The sequence below is a fragment of the Clavelina lepadiformis genome, chromosome 7 (genome assembly GCF_947623445.1).
Source record: "Clavelina lepadiformis chromosome 7, kaClaLepa1.1, whole genome shotgun sequence".
Taxonomy (NCBI): Eukaryota; Metazoa; Chordata; class Ascidiacea; order Aplousobranchia; family Clavelinidae; genus Clavelina; species Clavelina lepadiformis.
The window spans coordinates 3,420,622-3,439,742 of NC_135246.1; the positions used below are offsets into that span (position 1 = coordinate 3,420,622).

At 35.9% G+C, this 19,121-nt stretch overlaps 3 protein-coding genes across 7 annotated transcripts; all 3 read left to right on the forward strand.

The window, feature by feature from the left end:
* The first annotated feature begins 525 nt into the window (after positions 1-525).
* On the forward strand, positions 526-5,515 carry LOC143465094 (uncharacterized). 2 transcript variants are annotated; one of them, XM_076963257.1, is made up of 14 exons: positions 526-1,373; positions 1,544-1,662; positions 2,242-2,394; positions 2,628-2,732; positions 3,109-3,147; positions 3,259-3,324; positions 3,431-3,493; positions 3,707-3,769; positions 3,876-3,953; positions 4,270-4,332; positions 4,504-4,581; positions 4,871-4,927; positions 5,011-5,085; positions 5,266-5,515. In XM_076963257.1, the coding sequence occupies exons 3-14, from the start codon at positions 2,304-2,306 to the stop codon at positions 5,367-5,369; spliced, it is 882 nt and encodes a 293-aa protein (XP_076819372.1). In that variant the 5' UTR covers positions 526-1,373; positions 1,544-1,662; positions 2,242-2,303; the 3' UTR covers positions 5,370-5,515. The 2 variants fall into 2 exon arrangements, with proteins under 2 accessions (XP_076819372.1, XP_076819371.1); XM_076963256.1 differs by having other exon boundaries at positions 534-1,373; positions 3,428-3,493.
* A 1,084-nt stretch (positions 5,516-6,599) lies between these two features.
* LOC143465093 (uncharacterized) lies at positions 6,600-10,479 on the forward strand. 3 transcript variants are annotated; one of them, XM_076963253.1, is made up of 13 exons: positions 6,600-6,739; positions 7,316-7,468; positions 7,701-7,805; positions 8,182-8,220; positions 8,331-8,396; positions 8,503-8,565; positions 8,783-8,845; positions 8,952-9,029; positions 9,313-9,375; positions 9,546-9,623; positions 9,911-9,967; positions 10,039-10,125; positions 10,306-10,479. In XM_076963253.1, the coding sequence occupies exons 2-13, from the start codon at positions 7,378-7,380 to the stop codon at positions 10,407-10,409; spliced, it is 894 nt and encodes a 297-aa protein (XP_076819368.1). In that variant the 5' UTR covers positions 6,600-6,739; positions 7,316-7,377; the 3' UTR covers positions 10,410-10,479. The 3 variants fall into 3 exon arrangements, with proteins under 3 accessions (XP_076819368.1, XP_076819369.1, XP_076819370.1); XM_076963254.1 differs by having other exon boundaries at positions 10,051-10,125; XM_076963255.1 differs by having other exon boundaries at positions 10,060-10,125.
* A 3,514-nt stretch (positions 10,480-13,993) lies between these two features.
* Positions 13,994-17,262, forward strand: LOC143465095 (uncharacterized). Of its 2 annotated transcripts, XM_076963258.1 has the most exons (12): positions 13,994-14,136; positions 14,369-14,473; positions 14,852-14,890; positions 15,001-15,066; positions 15,173-15,235; positions 15,449-15,511; positions 15,618-15,695; positions 16,012-16,074; positions 16,246-16,323; positions 16,613-16,669; positions 16,753-16,827; positions 17,013-17,262. In XM_076963258.1, the coding sequence occupies exons 1-12, from the start codon at positions 14,046-14,048 to the stop codon at positions 17,114-17,116; spliced, it is 882 nt and encodes a 293-aa protein (XP_076819373.1). In that variant the 5' UTR covers positions 13,994-14,045; the 3' UTR covers positions 17,117-17,262. The 2 variants fall into 2 exon arrangements, with proteins under 2 accessions (XP_076819373.1, XP_076819374.1); XM_076963259.1 differs by lacking the exon at positions 16,753-16,827.
* Positions 17,263-19,121: the final 1,859 nt, after the last annotated feature.

Below are 19,121 nucleotides of genomic sequence, written 5' to 3' on the forward strand. Positions count from 1 at the left end.
CGGAGAAAGTAGCCTATTATTACTAATATGTAGTGGTTAAACAGGTTTATTGCCAAAAACGCAACAACATCGCTTAATTATGACGTGGGAGCTAGCTGCGTGACTAAAGTATATTTGGATAAAATATGAACATAATTTTTCGTTTTTATTTAGCTGCCGCCGCTTACTCGTCTTGGAACAACTGGACACCGGGCACAGAGTTTTGCGGCGGCGGGCAACAATACCGGCACCGCGAGTGTAACAAAGTTAAAAGTTGCGATGGTCCGTACAACGACACAAGAGCATGTGCGTTAGAAGAGTGTCCGGCCACAGGTCCCAGTAAACTTAAGCATATAACGAAGCTGCCACTTAAATCAAACTACGGTAACGAGATAATACTGTAGTCACCACCCTGTCTACATACACTACAGTGCTGTAGACTTATGTAGACATGGTCGGCGCTACCACATGCAGAGTCCAATCAGATATAACTGTAAGACGGGCCCCTTAGCCACGCTTCGCAAGAAACGAACATTGATGTTTGGTTTTATTCTCGCTACATGATATAACTCGCTAAAGCTAATGAAACGTGTTGAAACCTGGGGGGTCCGCTTTTAGCAACAAAGACAAGTTTTTCTGTTCTTATCATCCAAAACATCGATAATTTGAAGTAGTATTAATTTTTTTGAACTACAATTTCCTGGCTTTTTCTGTTTGAAAAATATTTCAAATCATCTCAAAATCTACCTCTTTTGCAATCTGATCTGCTTTGTTTATGTTGTTTAGACGATGCGATTACACAATGTAGGGCAAGTCATGAAGTTAGAGATGTTTCACTCTTTGCTTGAGTGAGTGCGGGGCCCATTTTGGCAGGAAACGCAATTTCAAGAAATCGGCCGAAAACAAGTCCCGCAAGTAAAGATTGGATATCGTGACATATTGGAAGGTAAAATAAAGGACCATTTGTTTGGAATATTTCTTTCGTTTGTATTGTTCTATTGTTAGTGCAAAAACAGGAAATAGGGCAGGTTTGCAAGAGGAAGCTCAATTCAGCAACATATTGTAGCTATTGTTGCAAAACGAATAAATGACATCAATTTAGTATTAACCAAGGAATAAAACGGAATTGAAATGTAAAACGACTTGTACTAAAATGTTTTTCGAGAACCATAATTCCATTTTCTAATTCGCACTAATAACTAAAAAAGATCACAAAAACAACTTCTTCACTACTCTCATTCGTCATATTCTATGCTTATACCGAAGGTGTTTTGGGAGATTGGAGTGCGTGGTCAATTTGCAGCGAAACTCTCGGGCTTGGAACTCACCAAAGAACCCAAACATGTAACGAGACAAGGACTTTTAAACGTAGTTGCAACTCAAAGCTTGCTTTGGTAAGTTACGCATTCATGTTATTCAAATACTTGTTTCTCCACAGATTTAGTTTAACCATTAAACAAAACTGGCGTCACATAGCCTGAGATATTAATTCACATCAATGGATACCCAAATTACACAAATGAGTTTTTGCTCCATTACTTTTCTGTGCTTTAATTCTTCACAGCAATTTCCAGCCGAGGAGAGCTCGTGTTCTAGATCTTGCGGAAATTGCGCTCGATCGGGTTCGTCAAATCAACGGCAGCAATGATTACAAAGATTGCACCAACGGAGAATGCGCTGCAGGTAAAGTAGAAAGCATGAACCATTCATAAACCAGGGATAAATAGTCCGCTTGCCATAGTTATGGCAATTCAATTACTTAACTAATCCTAAATACGGTGAAAAATTCACTTTGTAAAAGAGTTGCTCCAAAAGTGGTTACAGAATACAAACCAAAAATGGACATTCCTTTCCTACATAAGGTTGTATTTTTAGTCTAAAAACGAATGTAAAGGCACAATAGGCGTTTACACATTAGGCTTGTCGCTTTGGCTGTGTAAAGAAGCGTAACGTTGAAGAAAAATGAATAATAAAAAAAGATAAAGCAAGAAAGGGTGAAAATACCACCTGCCTAAACACGTTTTTATGCTTTGTACAGTATCGTTGGTCACATGGAGCTAAAATATCGAAAACATTCCATGTTAACAGCAATGTGTACTGCATTTAATGTAATCCTATTGTGATAGTTTGTAAAATTATTATGTGACAATTTTACATCTATTACGTTTAAAAGATTTTTTATGACGTAATAATAAACTAATCCATTGTTTTATTAAGGGAAAAAAAAAAAAAAATTTATTTTTGTTTTATTGCTTGGTACAGGTGCTATATCCAGATTGTTTTTCTTCTCTTGGTGAAACATAGCGCAGCAAACATCGGAAAACATGTGGCTCAGATTTAAAGTATCTTCGTTAAGTCTCCAGCAGACCCGAAGAAGTCGGAAGGTGGCACCGCAACAATTTCAAGCTGCCAGTGGTACGAAAATTTCAACCAGTGTTTCTAAAACTAATGTTTTTCATATAGGAATAAACTACCGGTAAAGGTACAATCGTTTTTCATATTTTCGCAGACAATAATGAGACTTTACTTTATTGCCTCAGTTTTTTGAGATAGTTTTAGGTGTCAGCTTGAAAAACAAACCTCTTGGAATGTCAAAATAAAGGAACAGAATTTAGTACAAAAAGCTATAGCTCACCGGTACATTTTAGAATCAACGATCTCAAAGCATGGTCCTACTGATCCCTTACAAAGCAACCAGAGGAACGTTGTAAACCCTTCAGCTGGTTCGGAACTAGTGGAAGCTGGAGATGCAGGTGCAGTAAGTTTTCAGAAAGGGAAATTATCTTAGAATATTCTATCGCAAGAGGCTTAACTGGCTCCCAGACACTGATATGCAACCTTCAGTTAAGAAATTTCCTCCACCTTTATTCTACGCGTATGCGGTTATTTTGCTTCGCAAACTTTTGATCTTGGTAGAGCCTTTTACGCACCATTCAGCTAGCGATGAGAAAATGGTTATGCTGGTGAGCTTTTCTGTCCCAGCAAGCATGGTACACCGTTTCCCACCAATCGGAAGAGGGCATTTTTCATTTCGCCTTCTGAGTGGTGTGTGAAAGGCGCAACCATCAAGTTTGTCTTAACACGGCGGACAATATAACCTGCCAATGATATTTCTTAATTTATATGCAGGCAAAACGTACCAACCCAGCATACTGGACGAAGTTGTAGGTAAGTCAACAAATGTCTGTCGCAAATAATAACTTATTGGTTGTTTATAGACTGATAAACAAGTAGCAATAACAAATCGAAATCGAATTATTTTGTAACTTATTTATCCAGGATGTGTAGAGGACATGATTTTGTCGGTCGTTACGGCAGAAAGATTTGAAGCCTCTTATCTCAAAGGTACGTACAGACTCTATGATTTTATCCACAATCTAAAGTGAATCCTTATATATTGTATCATTTCCCTTTATTATGAAATTTTAATTGGTTAATCTGTTTGCAGCAGAGCGTAAATCAAGCTCTGGTGATGTAAAAAGTGACATGGAATCCATCAATGCCGCAGTTAATGGTGAGTACACAGGCACGAAAGTTTGATTTATCAAAGTATCGCTTGTTAATGAAAATGTTATAACATTATTATTATTACTATTATTACATTATTACTTATGTATTATTATTACTTATTATATTGACTTATATTAATGAAGAAATAATTCATTTATTGTGTAATATTCAATTCAATGTTCAATATGACTTCGAATTAAAATCATTTGGTTTACAGAATGCGTTGAGCACTTGATAGAAACCGTTTCAAAAAATTGTGATCTCAACGCCAAAGTTGAAGGTAATGTACCGATGTATTTTAACACTAATCTTGAAAGTAAAACTCTGTTTAAATTGATATTTACATATGTATTGCCATTGTAGTAATAGATTTTTCAATAACGCAGACAAGTCTTTTGTACCGTGCAAGATAATTGCAACAAGTGACGTCACATCAAACATTACATGCCTGGCTGAATTAACAAGTAAGTTGTTGCCGGAATAACCTTAAAGAATATATAATAACCTAATAGCCTAACCTTACTTTACTGCTGGATCAACGTTCACTTACCCTGTATTTATTTGTGTTATGAGCAGTTTCATATATTTTCATATCAAAGTACTTTAATTGCTTTGTTATTTTCATATTTTCATTGAAATAGTTTGAAGTATTAAGTGTTTTGAAATTTTTACCACGTATCAATGCGTTCTTTTCTTTCTTAGTTGCTTAAATGCTCCTAAAAAGCGGAATGTTTCTTTCATTTGTCTCTAATTTGCACCAAAGTTTTGTTTGTTTCACAGATTCTCAGCTTACGTCATTAGAAGATAATTCTACGAGTGAGACGGCAGAGTTGGATGTAACGGGTGAGTTTCAAGGAAAGTAATTCGAAATTCTTCTTCATTCGTCCCCAGTTGGCATCATCGTTATGAGGCGTAGTTTTACAACGTTGGAGTAATTTAGCAAATATTTTTATTCACGCTGGGATGATTTTATTATACAATTTCATTTTGGTAACAGTGTTTTCTATTCCGTAGATCAATTTCCAGAATGTGGCGAGATACGTTCTGCGGATGAGATTGTTTCGAGTCCCGCATCCCTGGATGCGATGAGTGGTGAGTCGCCGCTGTCCAAAAGTTACCTAGGAAGTAACGTTAGATATCAGTTTATAGAAGAAGTTTTGCTAAATTGTTAAATGTTTTTCTGACACCCTTGTACAAAATGTTTTTAGTTTTATTTAGCTTAAATAAATAGGTTTACCTTGTAATATATAGGCCAATATTAATCTTATTGTAGCCATATACAAATTCCTTCAACCTAAAGTATACATGCTAAATAGCTCTTAATGTCCAACATATCCTTTACCTGTCAAACTTTCATACAAAATTATCGTTTGTCTTATAGACCACCAACTGGTATTCTGCACAAATGTTTCTTCTACGCCGGGATGCGTTGTTGCTGGTAAGTTATTTTTATAGTTTCCAGCTATGTTTTATTTCATATACAGTTTCTTTCCATTTCTTTAACACAAGTTTTATACGCAGGGGGTTCAGGCGCGGGACACGTTGACCTAGTCCCAAGAAATGTTCTCAATAAACCTACACTCCCTGATATGAAAAGTAAGTTCTATAATTTTTACGATTAAGTGATTCATGGGTTCAAATTTGCAGTCACTGTTAAGTTAAGTTATGTTTTGTTTCAAACATCAACAGCGATGGTACTTCACATGTGTGCTACCCTGTTGTAAAAAGCACTTTTTGAGATCGTTATTATACGGTATTTCACTTTTTTATCTTTAGAAAAGCGAAACAAAGCCAATCTAGGCAGTTTCGTAGAAAATTTACTCTCATGCTGCTTTCCTTGGCGAAACCGTAATTCCCGAAATCGTTCAAAGTGTTCCTGAAAGGAATCTCCGGCGAAGCATGACATAGTTTGCTTATGATGACAACTATACTTATTGCACTCACAGTGCGCATGCGCTGTATGTGTTTTAGTTGTAAATGTTTACTGCTCGATTATTTAAATGGTTTGATTTTTCGCGTTTTTAATAAATATTTCTTTTATTTACCAAATCGTGTTGATTGAAAACCGTATGTTTACGATGAGGTGTAAGCTACGCAGCAATGTTTTCATGCTTAGTTTTAAAAGCTATTTCAAAGCGTTTTAATGTAGTTGTATAATCTATAAACGTTAAGCACGTAGTTGAAGCCATACCGGAAGCGTATTCAAGTCGTAGCAACGTAGGTTATAGTCATGGTTGCCATACCGGCCTTATTTCTAAAATTTGTCTTTATTTTGAAGGTCTGTGTCTTAGAAAACCTTTTTCTGCTTATTTCTAAGAAATGTCCATATTTTCACTTTGTCTTATTTTTAGGGCAGAGGTTCCTACTTTGGGCATTTCGACACCTTTAATATACTATTTTGTACAAAAGAGATATCAAAATTAAGAACATGCAAATAGTGTCTCGTTAATTTCCAGAAATCGGCCGAAAACAGGTCCCGCTTGTAAAAATTGGATATTGTGACATATTGGAAGGTAAAATAAAGGGTGGTTTTTTTGGAACATTTTCTTCTTTTGTATTGTTCTATTGTTAGTGCAAAAACAGGAAATAGGGCTGGTATGCAAGAGGAAGCACCATTCAGCAACATATTGTAGCTATTGTTGCAAAACGAATAAGCGATATCAGTTTTGTATTAACCAAGGAATAAAACGGGATTAAAACGTAAAACGACTTGTACTAAAATGTTTTTCCAAAACCAGAATTTAATTTTCTAACGCGCATAAATAACTAAAAAGAGCACAAAAACAACTTCTTCACTACTCTCATTCGTCTCATTCTGTGAATATACCGAACGTGTTTTGGGAGATTGGAGTGCGCGGTCAATTTGCAGCGAAACTCTCGGGCCTGGAACTCACCAAAGAACCCAAACATGTAACGAGACAAGGACTTTTAAACGTAGTTGCAACTCAAAGCTTGCTTTGGTAAGTTACGCATTCATGTTATTCAAATACTTGTTTCTCCACAGATTTAGTTTACCCATTAAACAAAACTGGCGTCACATAGCCTGAGATATTAATTCACATCAATGGATACCCCCAATTACACAAACGAGTTTTTGTCCCATTACTTCTCTGTGCTTTAATTCTTCACAGCAATTTCCAGCCGAGGAGAGCTCGTGTTCTAGATCTTGCGGAAATGGCGCTCGATCGGGTTCGTCAAATCAACGGCAGCAATGATTACAAAGATTGCACCAACAGAGAATGCGCTGCAGGTAAAGTAGAAAGCATGAACCATTCATAAACCAGGGATAAATAGTCGGCTTGCCATAATTATGGCAATTCAATTACTTAACTAATCCTAAACACGGTGAAAAATTCACTTCGTAAAAGAGTTGCTCCAAAAGTGGTTACAGAATATAAACCAAAAATGGACATTCCTTTCCTACATAAGGTTGTATTTTTAGTCTAAAAACGAATGTAAAGACACAATAGTCGTATACACATTAGGCTTGTCGCTTTGGCTGTGTAAAGAAGCGTAACGTTGAAGAAAAATGAATAATAAAAAAAAATAAAGCAAGAAAGGGTAAAAATACCACCTGCCTAAACACGTTTTTACGCTTTGTACAGTATCGTTGGTCACATGGAGCTAAAATATCGAAAACATTCCATGTTAACAGCAATGTGTACTGCATTTAATGTAATCCTATTGTGATAGTTTGTAAAATTATTATGTGACAATTTTACATGTATTACGTTTAAAAGATTTTTTATGACGTAATAATAAACTAATCCATTGTTTTATTAAGGGAAAAAAACACAATTTATTTTTGTTTTATTGCTTGGTACAGGTGTTATATCCAGATTGTTTTTCTTCTCTTGGTGAAACACAGCGCAGCAAACATCGGAAAACATGTGGCTCGGATTTAAAGTATCTTCGTTAAGTCTCCAGCAGACCCGAAGAAGTCGGAAAGTGGCACCGCAACAATTTCAAGCTGCCAGTGGTACGAAAATTTCAACCAGTGTTTCTAAAACTAATATTTTTCATATAGGAATAAACTACCGGTAAAGGCGCAATCGTTTTTCATATTTTCGCAGACAACAATGTGACTTTACTTTATTGCATCGTTTTATGAGATAGTTTTAGGTGTAAGCTTGAAAAACAAACCTCTTGGAATGTCAAAATAAAGGAACAGAATTTAGTACAAAAAGCTATAGCTCACCGGTACATTTTAGAATCAACGATCTCAAAGCATGGTCCTACTGATCCTTTACAAAGCAACCAGAGGAACGTTGTAAACCCTTCAGCTGGTTCGGAACTAGTGGAAGCTGGAGATGCAGGTGCAGTAAGTTTTCAGAAAGGGAAATTATCTTAGAATATTCTATCGCAAGAGGCTTAACTGGCTCCCAGACACTGATATGCAACCTTCAGTTAAGAAATTTCCTCCACCTTTATTCTACGCGTATGCGGTTATTTTGTTTCGCAGACTTTTGATTTTGGTAGAGTCTTTTACGCACCATTCAGCTGGCGATGAGAAAATGGTTATGCTGGTGAGCTTTTCTGTCCCAGCAAGCATGGTACACCGTTTCCCACCATTCGGAAGAAGGAATTTTTCATTGCGCCTTCTGAGTGGTGTGTGAAAGGCGCAACCATCAAGTTTGTCTTAACACGGCGGACAATATAACCTACCAATGATATTTCCTATTTTATATGCAGGCAAAACGTACCAACCCAGCATACTGGACGAAGTTGTAGGTAAGTCAACAAATGTCTGTCGCAAACAATAACTTATTGGTTGTTATAGACTGATAAACAAGTAGCAATAACAAATCCAAGTCGAATTATTTTGTAACTTATTTATCCAGGATGTGTAGAGGACATGATTTTGTCGGTCGTTACGGCAGAAAGATTCGAAGCCTCTTATCTCGAAGGTACATACAGACTCTATATATTTATCTACACTCTATAGTGAATCCTTATATATTGTATCATTTCCCTTTATTATGAAATTTCAATTGGTTAATCTGTTTGCTGCAGAGCGTAAATCAAGCTCTGGTGATGTAAAAAATGACATGGAATCCATCAATGCCGCAGTTAATGGTGAGTACACAGGCACAAAAGTTTGATTTATCAAAGTATCGCTTGTTAATAAAAATGTTATAACATTATTATTATTACTATTATTATATTATTGCTTATATGTGTATTATTATTACTTATTATATTGACTTATATTAATAAAGAAATAATTCATTTATTGTGTAATATTCAATTCAATGTTCAATATGACTTCGAATTAAAATCATTTGGTTTACAGAATGCGTTGAGCACTTGATAGAAACCGTTTCAAAAAATTGTGATCTCAACGCCAAAGTTGAAGGTAATGTACCGATGTATTTTAACACTAATCTTGAAAGTAAAACTCTGTTTAAATTGATATTTACATATGTATTGCCATTGTAGTAATAGATTTTTCAATAACGCAGACAAGTCTTTTGTACCGTGCAAGATAATTGCAACAAGTGACGTCACATCAAGCTTTACATTCCTGGCTGAATTAACAAGTAAGTTGTTGCCGGAATAACCTTACTTTACTGCTGGATCAACGTTCTCTTACCCTGTATTTATTTGTGTTATGAGCAGTTTCATATATTTTCATATCAAAGTACTTTTATTGCTTTGTTATTTTCATATTTTCATTGAAATAGTTTGAAGTATTAAGTGTTTTGAAATTTTTACCACGTATCAATGCGTTCTTTTCTTTCTTAGTTGCTTAAATGCTCCCAAAAAGCGGAATGTTTCTTTCATTTGTCTCTAATTTGCACCAAAGTTTTGTTTGTTTCACAGATTCTCAGCTTACGTCATTAGAAGATAGTTCTGCGAGTGAGACGGCAGAGTTGGATGTAACGGGTGAGTTTCAAGGAAAGTAATTCGAAATTCTTCTTCATTCGTCCCCAGTTGGCATCATCGTTATGAGGCGTAGTTTTACAACGTTGAAGTAATTTAGCAAATATTTTTATCACGCTGGGATGATTTTATAATACAATTTCATTCTTGTAATAGTTGTTTCTATTCCGCAGATCAATTTCCAGAATGTGGCGAGACACGTTCTGCGGATGAGATTGTTTCGAGTCCCGCATCCCTGGATGCGATGAGTGGTGAGTCGCCGCTGTCCAAAAGTTTCCTAAAGAGCAACGTTAGATATCAGTTTATAGAAGAAGTTTTGCTGAATTGTTAAATGTTTTTCTGACACCCTTGTACAAAATGTTTTTTGTTTTATTTGGTTTAAATTGATAGGTTTACCTTGTAATACATCGGCCAATATTAATCTTATTGCAGCCATATACAATTTCCTTCAATCTAAAGTATACATGCTAAATAGCTCTTAATGTCCAACATATCCTTTACATGTCAAATTTTCACAAAATTATCGTTTGTCTTATAGACCACCAGCTGGTATCCTGCACAAATGTTTCTTCTACGCCGGGATGCGTTGTTGCTGGTAAGTTATTTTTATAGTTTCCAGCTATGTTTTATTTCATATACAGTTTCTTTCCATTTCTTTAACACAAGTTTTATGCGCAGAGGGTTCAGGCGCGGGACACGTTGACCTAGTCCCAAGAAATGTTCTCAATAAACCTACACTCCCTGATATGAAAAGTAAGTTCTATAATTTTTACGGTTCAGTGATTAATGGGGTCAAGATTGAAGTCACTGTTAAGTTAAGTTATGTTTTGTTTCAAACATCAACAGCGATGGTACTTCACATGTGTGCTACCCTGTTGTAAAAAGCACTTTTTGAGATCGTTAATATACGGTATTTCACTTTTTTATCTTTAGAAAAGCGAAACAAAGCCAATCTAGGCAGTTTCGTAGAAAATTTACTCTCATGCTGCTTTCCTTGGCGAAACCGTAATTCCCGAAATCATTCGAAGTGTTCCTGAAAGGAATCTCCGGCGAAGCATGACATAGTTTGCTTATGATGACAACTATACTTATAGCACTCACAGTGCGCATGCGCTGTATGTGTTTTAGTTGTAAATGTTTACTGCTCGATTACACTGGTCAACAGCCAATTTGCTTCTGAAACAAATGAGGTCAATCTTGGCTAATTCGGGGTCGCTGATCACGAATATCAACTTTAAATTTGTTGATTAGCTCTAGTTTTTGAGATATGGCACCATGCCAAAATGTGCTTTACTTGCTGACGCGGAAAGATTAAGTGTGCGTTTATCTGTTATAGCTTGCATCTGCCAGATAGAGTTGGGCACTTAATATATTTGTTGGAAGGTAAATGACGTTTGTATTCATATTATTTTTATTTTGACATATGTTTGAGTTGGGTTGTTTGCTTTCTTCTTTTGTAAAAACTTCATGTGTTTAGTCTTGACTGCTTTTCCTGCAGATGCCTCGTAAATGCATAAAAAATGCAGACAATTTCTGCTACATTTGTGGTGAAATAACTTTTTCTTCAGAAAAGCGAAGTATAACGGCTGTGGTCAGGAAAGCAAACCTTGTATTCAACTTGTATTTTGGATGCAAAGTTGGTGATCAGGGCAAGAGTTTGGCCTCCCACATATGCTGTAACTCCTGTGGTGCAAATCTTCGGCAATGGCTAAACGGAAAAAGAAAATGTGTGCCCTTTGCTCTTCCAATGGTTTGGAGAGAACCTATTGACCACATTAGCGATTGCTACTTTTGCATGATCCCCCAGGTTTGTAAAGGTTTGTCAAGAAAGAAGAAGCAGAGTATTCAATACACAAATATTCCATCAGCAATTCGTCCCGTACCGCATGGAGAATTACTTCCTGTTCCTGAGGCACCTAAAGAATTCACGTTACGTTGAAACATTATCTTCCAAAGAACCACACCTTATAACTCAAAATGAATTGCACGATCTTATCCGGGATTCGGAACTACCTAAAGTTAAATCAGAACTTTTGGGCTCTAGACTTCAGCTATGGAATCTTCTGGCAGAATCATCACCTTCGAAGACGGTGAATTTGATCAAGTGTCATTTGGCAAAGATAAAATTGCATGGGAAGCGTTTAAGTTGCTGGCCACAAAATTCTTGGGGAACAAAAGAGCTGACAACTACACGGAATTGGTGTCCAATCTCATTAAAGCATACAGATGCATGAAGTGCAATATGTCACTGAAGATAGGCTACACTTTTTGGACTCGCACCTGGATTTTTTCCACCAAACTGTGGAGACGTTAGTGATGAGCATGGTGAGCGATTTCACCAATGCAGATCTACAATGGAAAAGAGGTACCAGGGAAAACAGAATCAATCAATGCTTGCTGACTTTTGCTAGATGATATCTAGGGATGCTCCATTAACCGTATTCAAGCGACAGGCCAAAAGGAGAAGAACAGATAAAATAGATTAGAAATTTATATTTGAAAAGTGGCAGTTATTTGTTGCATATGCTATGCTGAAATATAAACGCATGCAATTATTACACTGTTTGTAGATTGTTACTGTTGTGTTCAATAAAGTGCACCAAGGCTTGCCATATCTAGATCAACATACAAAAATGAAAAAAGTTTTTATCTTTTAAACTAGAGCTAATCAGCAATTTTAACCGACATTTTTGGATTCAGCGTCCAAAAATGCATAAGAATCAATTGTTTTCTTATCGGAAGCAAAAAATTTTTGAAAAATTGTTGACCAGTGTTATTTAATTGGTTTGATTTTTCGCGTTTTTAATAAATATTTCTTTTATTTACAAATTTCTGTTGATTGAAAACCGTCTGTATACGATTAGGTGTAAGCTACGCAGCAATGTTTTCATGCTTAGTTTTAAAAGCTATTTCAAAGCGCTTTAATGTAATTGTATAATCTATAAACGTTAAGCACGTAGTTGAAGCCATACCGGGATCGTTTTCAAGTCGTAGCAACGTAGGTTATAGTCATGGTTGCCATACCGGCCTTATTTCTAAAATTTGTCCTTATTTTGAAGGTCTGTGTCTTAGAAAATATTTTTCTGCTTATTTCTAAGAAATGTCCATATTTTCACTTTGTCTTATTTTTAGGGCAGAGGTTCCTACTTTGGGCATTTCGACACCTTTAATATACTATTTTGTACAAAAGAGATATCAAAATTAAGAACATGCAAATAGTGTCTCGTTAATTTCCAGAAATCGGCCTAAAACAGGTTCCGCTTGTAAAAATTGGATATTGTGACATAATGGAAGGTAAAATAAAGGGTGGTTTTTTTGGAACATTTTCTTCTTTTGTATTGTTCTATTGTTAGTGCAAAAACAGGAAATAGGGCTGGTATGCAAGAGGAAGCACCATTCAGCAACATATTGTAGCTATTGTTGCAAAACGAATAAGCGATATCAGTTTTGTATTAACCAAGGAATAAAACGGGATTAAAACGTAAAACGACTTGTACTAAAATGTTTTTCCAAAACCAGAATTTAATTTTCTAACGCGCATAAATAACTAAAAAGAGCACAAAAACAACTTCTTCACTACTCTCATTCGTCACATTCTGTGAATGTACCCAAGGTGTTTTGGGAGATTGGAGTGCGCGGTCAATTTGCAGCGAAACTCGCGGACCTGGAACTCACCAAAGAACCCAAACATGTAACGAGACAAGGACTTTTAAACGTAGTTGCAACTCAAAGCTTGCTTTGGTAAGTTACGCATTCATGTTATTCAAATACTTGTTTCTCCACAGATTTAGTTTACCCATTAAACAAAACTGGCGTCACATAGCCTGAGATATTAATTCACATCAATGGATACCCCCAATTACACAAACGAGTTTTTGCTCCATTACTTTTCTGTGCTTTAATTCTTCACAGCAATTTCCAGCCGAGGAGAGCTCGTGTTCTAGATCTTGCGGAAATGGCGCTCGATCGGGTTCGTCAAATCAACGGCAGCAATGATTACAAAGATTGCACCAACGGAGAATGCGCTGCAGGTAAAGTAGAAAGCATGAACCATTCATAAACCAGGGATAAATAGTCCGCTTGCCATAGTTATGGCAATTCAATTACTTAACTAATCCTAAATACGGTGAAAAATTCACTTCGTATTAAAAGAGTTGCTCCAAAAGTGGTTACAGAATACAAACCAAAAATGGACATTCTTTTCCTAGATAAGGTTGTAATTTTAGTCTAAAAACGAATGTAAAGGCACAATAGGCGTTTACACATTAGGCTTGTCGCTTTGGCTGTGTAAAGAAGCGTAACGTTGAAGAAAAATGAATAATAAAAAAAGATAAAGCAAGAAAGGGTAAAAATACCACCTGCCTAAACACGTTTTTACGCTTTGTACAGTATCGTTGGTCACATGGAGCTAAAATATCGAAAACATTCCATGTTAACAGCAATGTGTACTGCATTTAATGTAATCCTATTGTGATAGTTTGTAAAATTATTATGTGACAATTTTACATGTATTACGTTTAAAAGATTTTTTATGACGTAATAATAAACTAATCCATTGTTTTATTAAAGGAAAAAAAACACAATTTATTTTTGTTTTATTGCTTGGTACAGGTGCTATATCCAGATTGTTTTTCTTCTCTTTGTGAAACATAGCGCAGCAAGCATCGGAAAACATGTGGCTCGGATTTAAAGTATCTTCGTTAAGTCTCCAGCTGACTCGAAGATGTCGGAAAGTGGCACCGCAACAATTTCAAGCTGCCAGTGGTACGAAAATTTCAACCAGTGTTTCTAAAACTAATATTTTTCATATAGGAATAAACTACCGGTAAAGGCGCAATCGTTTTTCATATTTTCGCAGACAATAATGTGACTTTACTTTATTGCATCGTTTTATGGGATAGTTTTAGGTGTCAGCTTGAAAAACAAACCTCTTGGAATGTCAAAATAAAGGAACAGAATTTAGTACAAAAAGCTATAGCTCACCGGTACATTTTAGAATCAACGATCTCAAAGCATGGTCCTACTGATCCCTTACAAAGCAACCAGAGGAACGTTGTAAACCCTTCAGCTGGTTCGGAACTAGTGGAAGCTGGAGATGCAGGTGCAGTAAGTTTTCAGAAAGGGAAATTATCTTAGAATATTGTATCGCAAGAGGCTTAACTGGCTCCCAGGTAATGAAATGCAGCCTTCAGTTAAGAAAATTCCTCCACCTTTATTCTACGCGTATGCGGTTATTTTGTTTCGAAGACTTTTGATTTTGGTAGAGCCTTTTAAGCACCATTCAGCTGGCGATGAGAAAATGGTTATGCTGGTGAACTTTCCTCGCCCATGAAGCACGCGGTAATCCTTTTTCCACCAGTCGGAAGAAGGCATTTTTCTTTTCGCCTTCTGAGTGGTGTGTGAAAGGCGCAACCATCAAGTTTGTCTTAACACGGCGGTCAATATAACCTACCAATGATATTTCTTAATCTACATGCAGGCAAAACGTACCCACCCATCATACTGGCCGAAGTTGTAGGTAAGTCAACAAATGTCTGTCGCAAACAATAACTTATTGGTTGTTATAGACTGATAAACAAGTAGCAATAACAAATCCAAATGGAATTATTTTGTAACTTATTTATCCAGGATGTGTAGAGGACATGATTTTGTCGGTCGTTACGGCAGAAAGATTTGAAGCCTCTTATCTCGAAGGTACATACAGACTCTATGATTTTATATACACTCTATAGTGAATCCTTATGTATTGTACCATTTCCCTTCATTATGAAATTTCAATTGGTTAATCTGTTTGCTGCAGAGCGTAAATCAAGCTCTGGTGATGTAAAAAATGACATGGAATCCATCAATGCCGCAGTTAATGGTGAGTACACAGGCACAAAGGTTTGATTTACCAAAGTATCGCTTGTTAATGAAAATGTTATAACATTATTATTATTACTATTATTATATTATTACTTATATATTATTATTACTTATTATATTGACTTATATTAATGAAGAAATAATTCATTTGTTGTGTAATATTCAAATCAATGTTCAATATGACTTCGAATTAAAATCATTTGGTTTACAGAATGCGTTGAGCACTTGATAGAAACCGTTTCAAAAAATTGTGATCTCAACTCCAAAGTTGAAGGTAATGTACCGATGTATTTTAACACTAATCTTGAAAGTAAAACTCTGTTTAAATTGATATTTACATATGTATTGCCATTGTAGTAATAGATTTTTCAATAACGCAGACAAGTCTTTTGTACCGTGCAAGATAATTGCAACAAGTGACGTCACATCAAACATTACATGCCTGGCTGAATTAACAAGTAAGTTGTTGCCGGAATAACCTTAAAGAATATATAATAACCTAATAGCCTAACCTTACTTTACTGCTGGATCAACGTTCACTTACCCTGTATTTATTTGTGTTATGAGCAGTTTCATATATTTTCATATCAAAGTACTTTTATTGCTTTGTTATTTTCATATTTTCATTGAAATAGTTTGAAGTATTAAGTGTTTTGAAATTTTTACCACGTATCAATGCGTTCTTTTCTTTCTTAGTTGCTTAAATGCTCCCAAAAAGCGGAATGTTTCTTTCATTTGTCTCTAATTTGCACCAAAGTTTTGTTTGTTTCACAGATTCTCCGCTTACGTCATTAGAAGATAATTTTGCGAGTGAGACGGCAGAGTTGGATGTAACGGGTGAGTTTCAAGAAAAGTAATTCGAAATTCTTCTTCATTCGTCCCCAGTTGGCATCATCGTTATGAGGCGTAGTTTTACAACGTTGGAGTATTTTAGCAAATATTTTTATTCACGCTGGGATGATTTTATTATACAATTTCATTTTGGTAACAGTGTTTTCTATTCCGCAGATCAATTTCCAGAACGTGGCGAGACACGCTCTGCGGATGAGATTGTTTCGAGTCCCGCATCCCTGGATGCGATGAGTGGTGAGTCGCCGCTGTCCAAAAGTTACTTAAGAAGCAACGTTAGATATCAGTTTATAGAAGAAGTTTTGCTGAATTGTTAAATGTTTTTCTGACACCCTTGTACAAAATGTTTTTTGTTTTATTTGGTTTAAATTAATAGGTTTACCTTGTAATACATCGGCCAATATTAATCTTATTGCAGCCATAAGCAAATTCCTTCAATCTAAAGTATACATGCTAAATAGCTCTTACTGTACAAGTTATCCTTTACATGTGAAACTTTCATACAAAATTATCGTTTGTCTTATAGACCACCAGCTGGTATCCTGCACAAATGTTTCTTCTACGCCGGGATGCGTTGTTGCTGGTAAGTTATTTTTATAGTTTCCAGCTATGTTTTATTTCATATACAGTTTCTTTCCATTTCTTTAACCCAAGTTTTATGCGCAGAGGGTTCAGGCGCTGGACACGTTGACCTAGTCCCAAGAAATGTTCTCAATAAACCTACAATCCCTGATATGAGAAGTAAGTTCTATAATTAAATTTTTGCGGTTCAGTGATTAATGGGGTCAAGATTGAAATCACTGTTAAGTTAAGTTATGTTTTGTTTCAAACATCAACAGCGATGATACTAGACTTTTGTGCTACCCTGTTGTAAAAAGCACTTTTTGAGATCGTTATTATACGGTATTTCACTTTTTTATCTTTAGAAAAGCGAAACAAAGCCAATCTAGGCAGTTTCGTAGAAAATTTACTCTCATGCTGCTTTCCTTGGCGAAACCGTAATTCCCGAAATCGTTCAAAGTGTTCCTGAAAGGAATCTCCGGCGAAGCATGACATAGTTTGCTTATGATGACAACTATACTTATTGCACTCACAGTGCGCATGCGCTGTATGTGTTTTAGTTGTAAATGTTTACTGCTCGATTATTTAAATGGTTTGATTTTTCGCGTTTTTAATAAATATTTCTTTTATTTACCAAATCGTGTTGATTGAAAACCGTATGTTTACGATGAGGTGTAAGCTACGCAGCAATGTTTTCATGCTTAGTTTTAAAAGCTATTTCAAAGCGTTTTAATGTAGTTGTATAATCTATAAACGTTAAGCACGTAGTTGAAGCCATACCGGAAGCGTATTCAAGTCGTAGCAACGTAGGTTATAGACATGGTTGCCATACCGTTCTTATTTCTAAAATTTGTCCTTATTTTGAAGGTCTGTGTCTTAGAAAATATTTTTCTGCTTATTTCTAAGAAATGTCCATATTTTCACTTGCGTCCATATTTTTGTCTTAATTTTAGGGCAGAGGTTCTTACTTTGGGCATTTCAACATCTTTAATATACCATTTTGTACAAAAGAGACACCAAAATTAAGAACATGCAAATAGTGTCTCGTTTTTTTTAGAATCATTGATTGCCTTCTCCTTTTGTGCACTGTTTAAGGTAGAAATAGTGAATCACTGTTCAGTGTTCATATAGGAGCACATCTTGTAGGCAGCAGAAACGGCTGAACCCAAAATCTTTAATCTTTAAATAATTATTTATTTCATGGCGACCATTATCAACATGAAGAATTTTGCAACTTGGTAAAGCATTTCAATTAATTATCAATCCTAATCGTTTAGAAACAGAGAGCTGAAGCTAATATAGTAGGCTACATGGATGAACAATAAAAACGTGTTACAAACCCAGGAGCAAAAATTTTCTAACAACAATACGAAAGCCTGCTAAAAACTTCATGATCCTCCAATCACAAATCGATCACGAGATCAATCGATCATTTCATCCAATCAATTCGCGCAAATCACGAGGATCAAGCAACTAAGTTTGGTCAGGTTCTGGATTTTTACAAAATAACTTAATGCTAAAGAGCTTGCACCTTCCGCATTTGCCAAAATTTCAAACTGACAGACTTCAAGATGGAAAATTAATTCCGGAATACCAACGCCACCAAAATAGTGGTCGTGTTGGACAGTTTTTTTGATACCTTTTCAGTAATGGATGATTGACTAATTACAGTATAAGAAGCGTTTTTAATTAAACGCGTGTTATCTGTATGTGCATTGTGTGGCCTTGGCTTTACGTAGTCTAAGACTAGTCCTCATCAGCAACTACATTATATGCAGTTTTATTAGGCTTATTTCGCTTTTCGCTTTTCAATAATGTTCATAAATGCAAACTTTTAGGTATTACTAAATGTAAAAAACATTGTTTAACGTAACAGTTGCCTGAATAAATAAAACTTAGGTTGATTTGATTGTCAGCTAGCAGGACCGTGAGTGAAAAAAAGCTATCCACTTGCTAGGACAGTAGACAGATAAGATCAAACTTACGGTCAAGTTCAGAACCACGTGTTGTATTAGTTACTTCGTATACTGCATCTCATCTACTCAACTTGTGTTGTCAGGTTGTTCTGCACTAGACCCAACAATTGAGTGAGAGGTGTTTTGAATTTAAGGCCAAAGTTACTTTTTTAAAAACAGACGTCATGTTCCAGGGTGGAAAGTTTGCAAACTGCGCGGAGTATTTTTAATCCGCGCATTACTTTGTCTTGGTACGACCTAAAAGTTTGCATTAAAGCTAAGGCCACACAATGCACATACAGATAACACGTGTTTAATTAAAAACGATTCTTGCAAGTAGTCAATCATTCACTACCGAAAAAATATTAAAAGAAACTGTCCTACACGACCACTAAAATCGCCGAAACGAGTCTTACAACAGCAGCTTTCCATTGATCTCATATCAGATTGGCTGGTAAGGCCAGATATACAACATGGTTAGTGATTGAACCTGCTGTCATGCGATCTTCAACTACAGTA

What these genes read in the sequence shown, in the direction of transcription:
- LOC143465094 (XM_076963256.1), top strand. Translation starts at nt 2,304, where the DNA reads ATGTGGCTCAGATTTAAAGTATCTTCGTTAAGTCTCCAGCAGACCCGA. An exon ending in AGTGGAAGCTGGAGATGCAG is followed by an intron (nt 2,733 to 3,108) that starts GTGCAGTAAGTT and finishes ATTTATATGCAG; the next exon opens with GCAAAACGTACCAACCCAGC. An exon ending in GCCGGGATGCGTTGTTGCTG is followed by an intron (nt 4,928 to 5,010) that starts GTAAGTTATTTT and finishes TTTTATACGCAG; the next exon opens with GGGGTTCAGGCGCGGGACAC.
- LOC143465093 (XM_076963253.1), top strand. Translation starts at nt 7,378, where the DNA reads ATGTGGCTCGGATTTAAAGTATCTTCGTTAAGTCTCCAGCAGACCCGA. An exon ending in CATACTGGACGAAGTTGTAG is followed by an intron (nt 8,221 to 8,330) that starts GTAAGTCAACAA and finishes TTATTTATCCAG; the next exon opens with GATGTGTAGAGGACATGATT. An exon ending in TCTCAACGCCAAAGTTGAAG is followed by an intron (nt 8,846 to 8,951) that starts GTAATGTACCGA and finishes TCAATAACGCAG; the next exon opens with ACAAGTCTTTTGTACCGTGC.
- LOC143465095 (XM_076963258.1), top strand. Translation starts at nt 14,046, where the DNA reads ATGTGGCTCGGATTTAAAGTATCTTCGTTAAGTCTCCAGCTGACTCGA. An exon ending in TCTCAACTCCAAAGTTGAAG is followed by an intron (nt 15,512 to 15,617) that starts GTAATGTACCGA and finishes TCAATAACGCAG; the next exon opens with ACAAGTCTTTTGTACCGTGC. An exon ending in GCCGGGATGCGTTGTTGCTG is followed by an intron (nt 16,670 to 16,752) that starts GTAAGTTATTTT and finishes TTTTATGCGCAG; the next exon opens with AGGGTTCAGGCGCTGGACAC.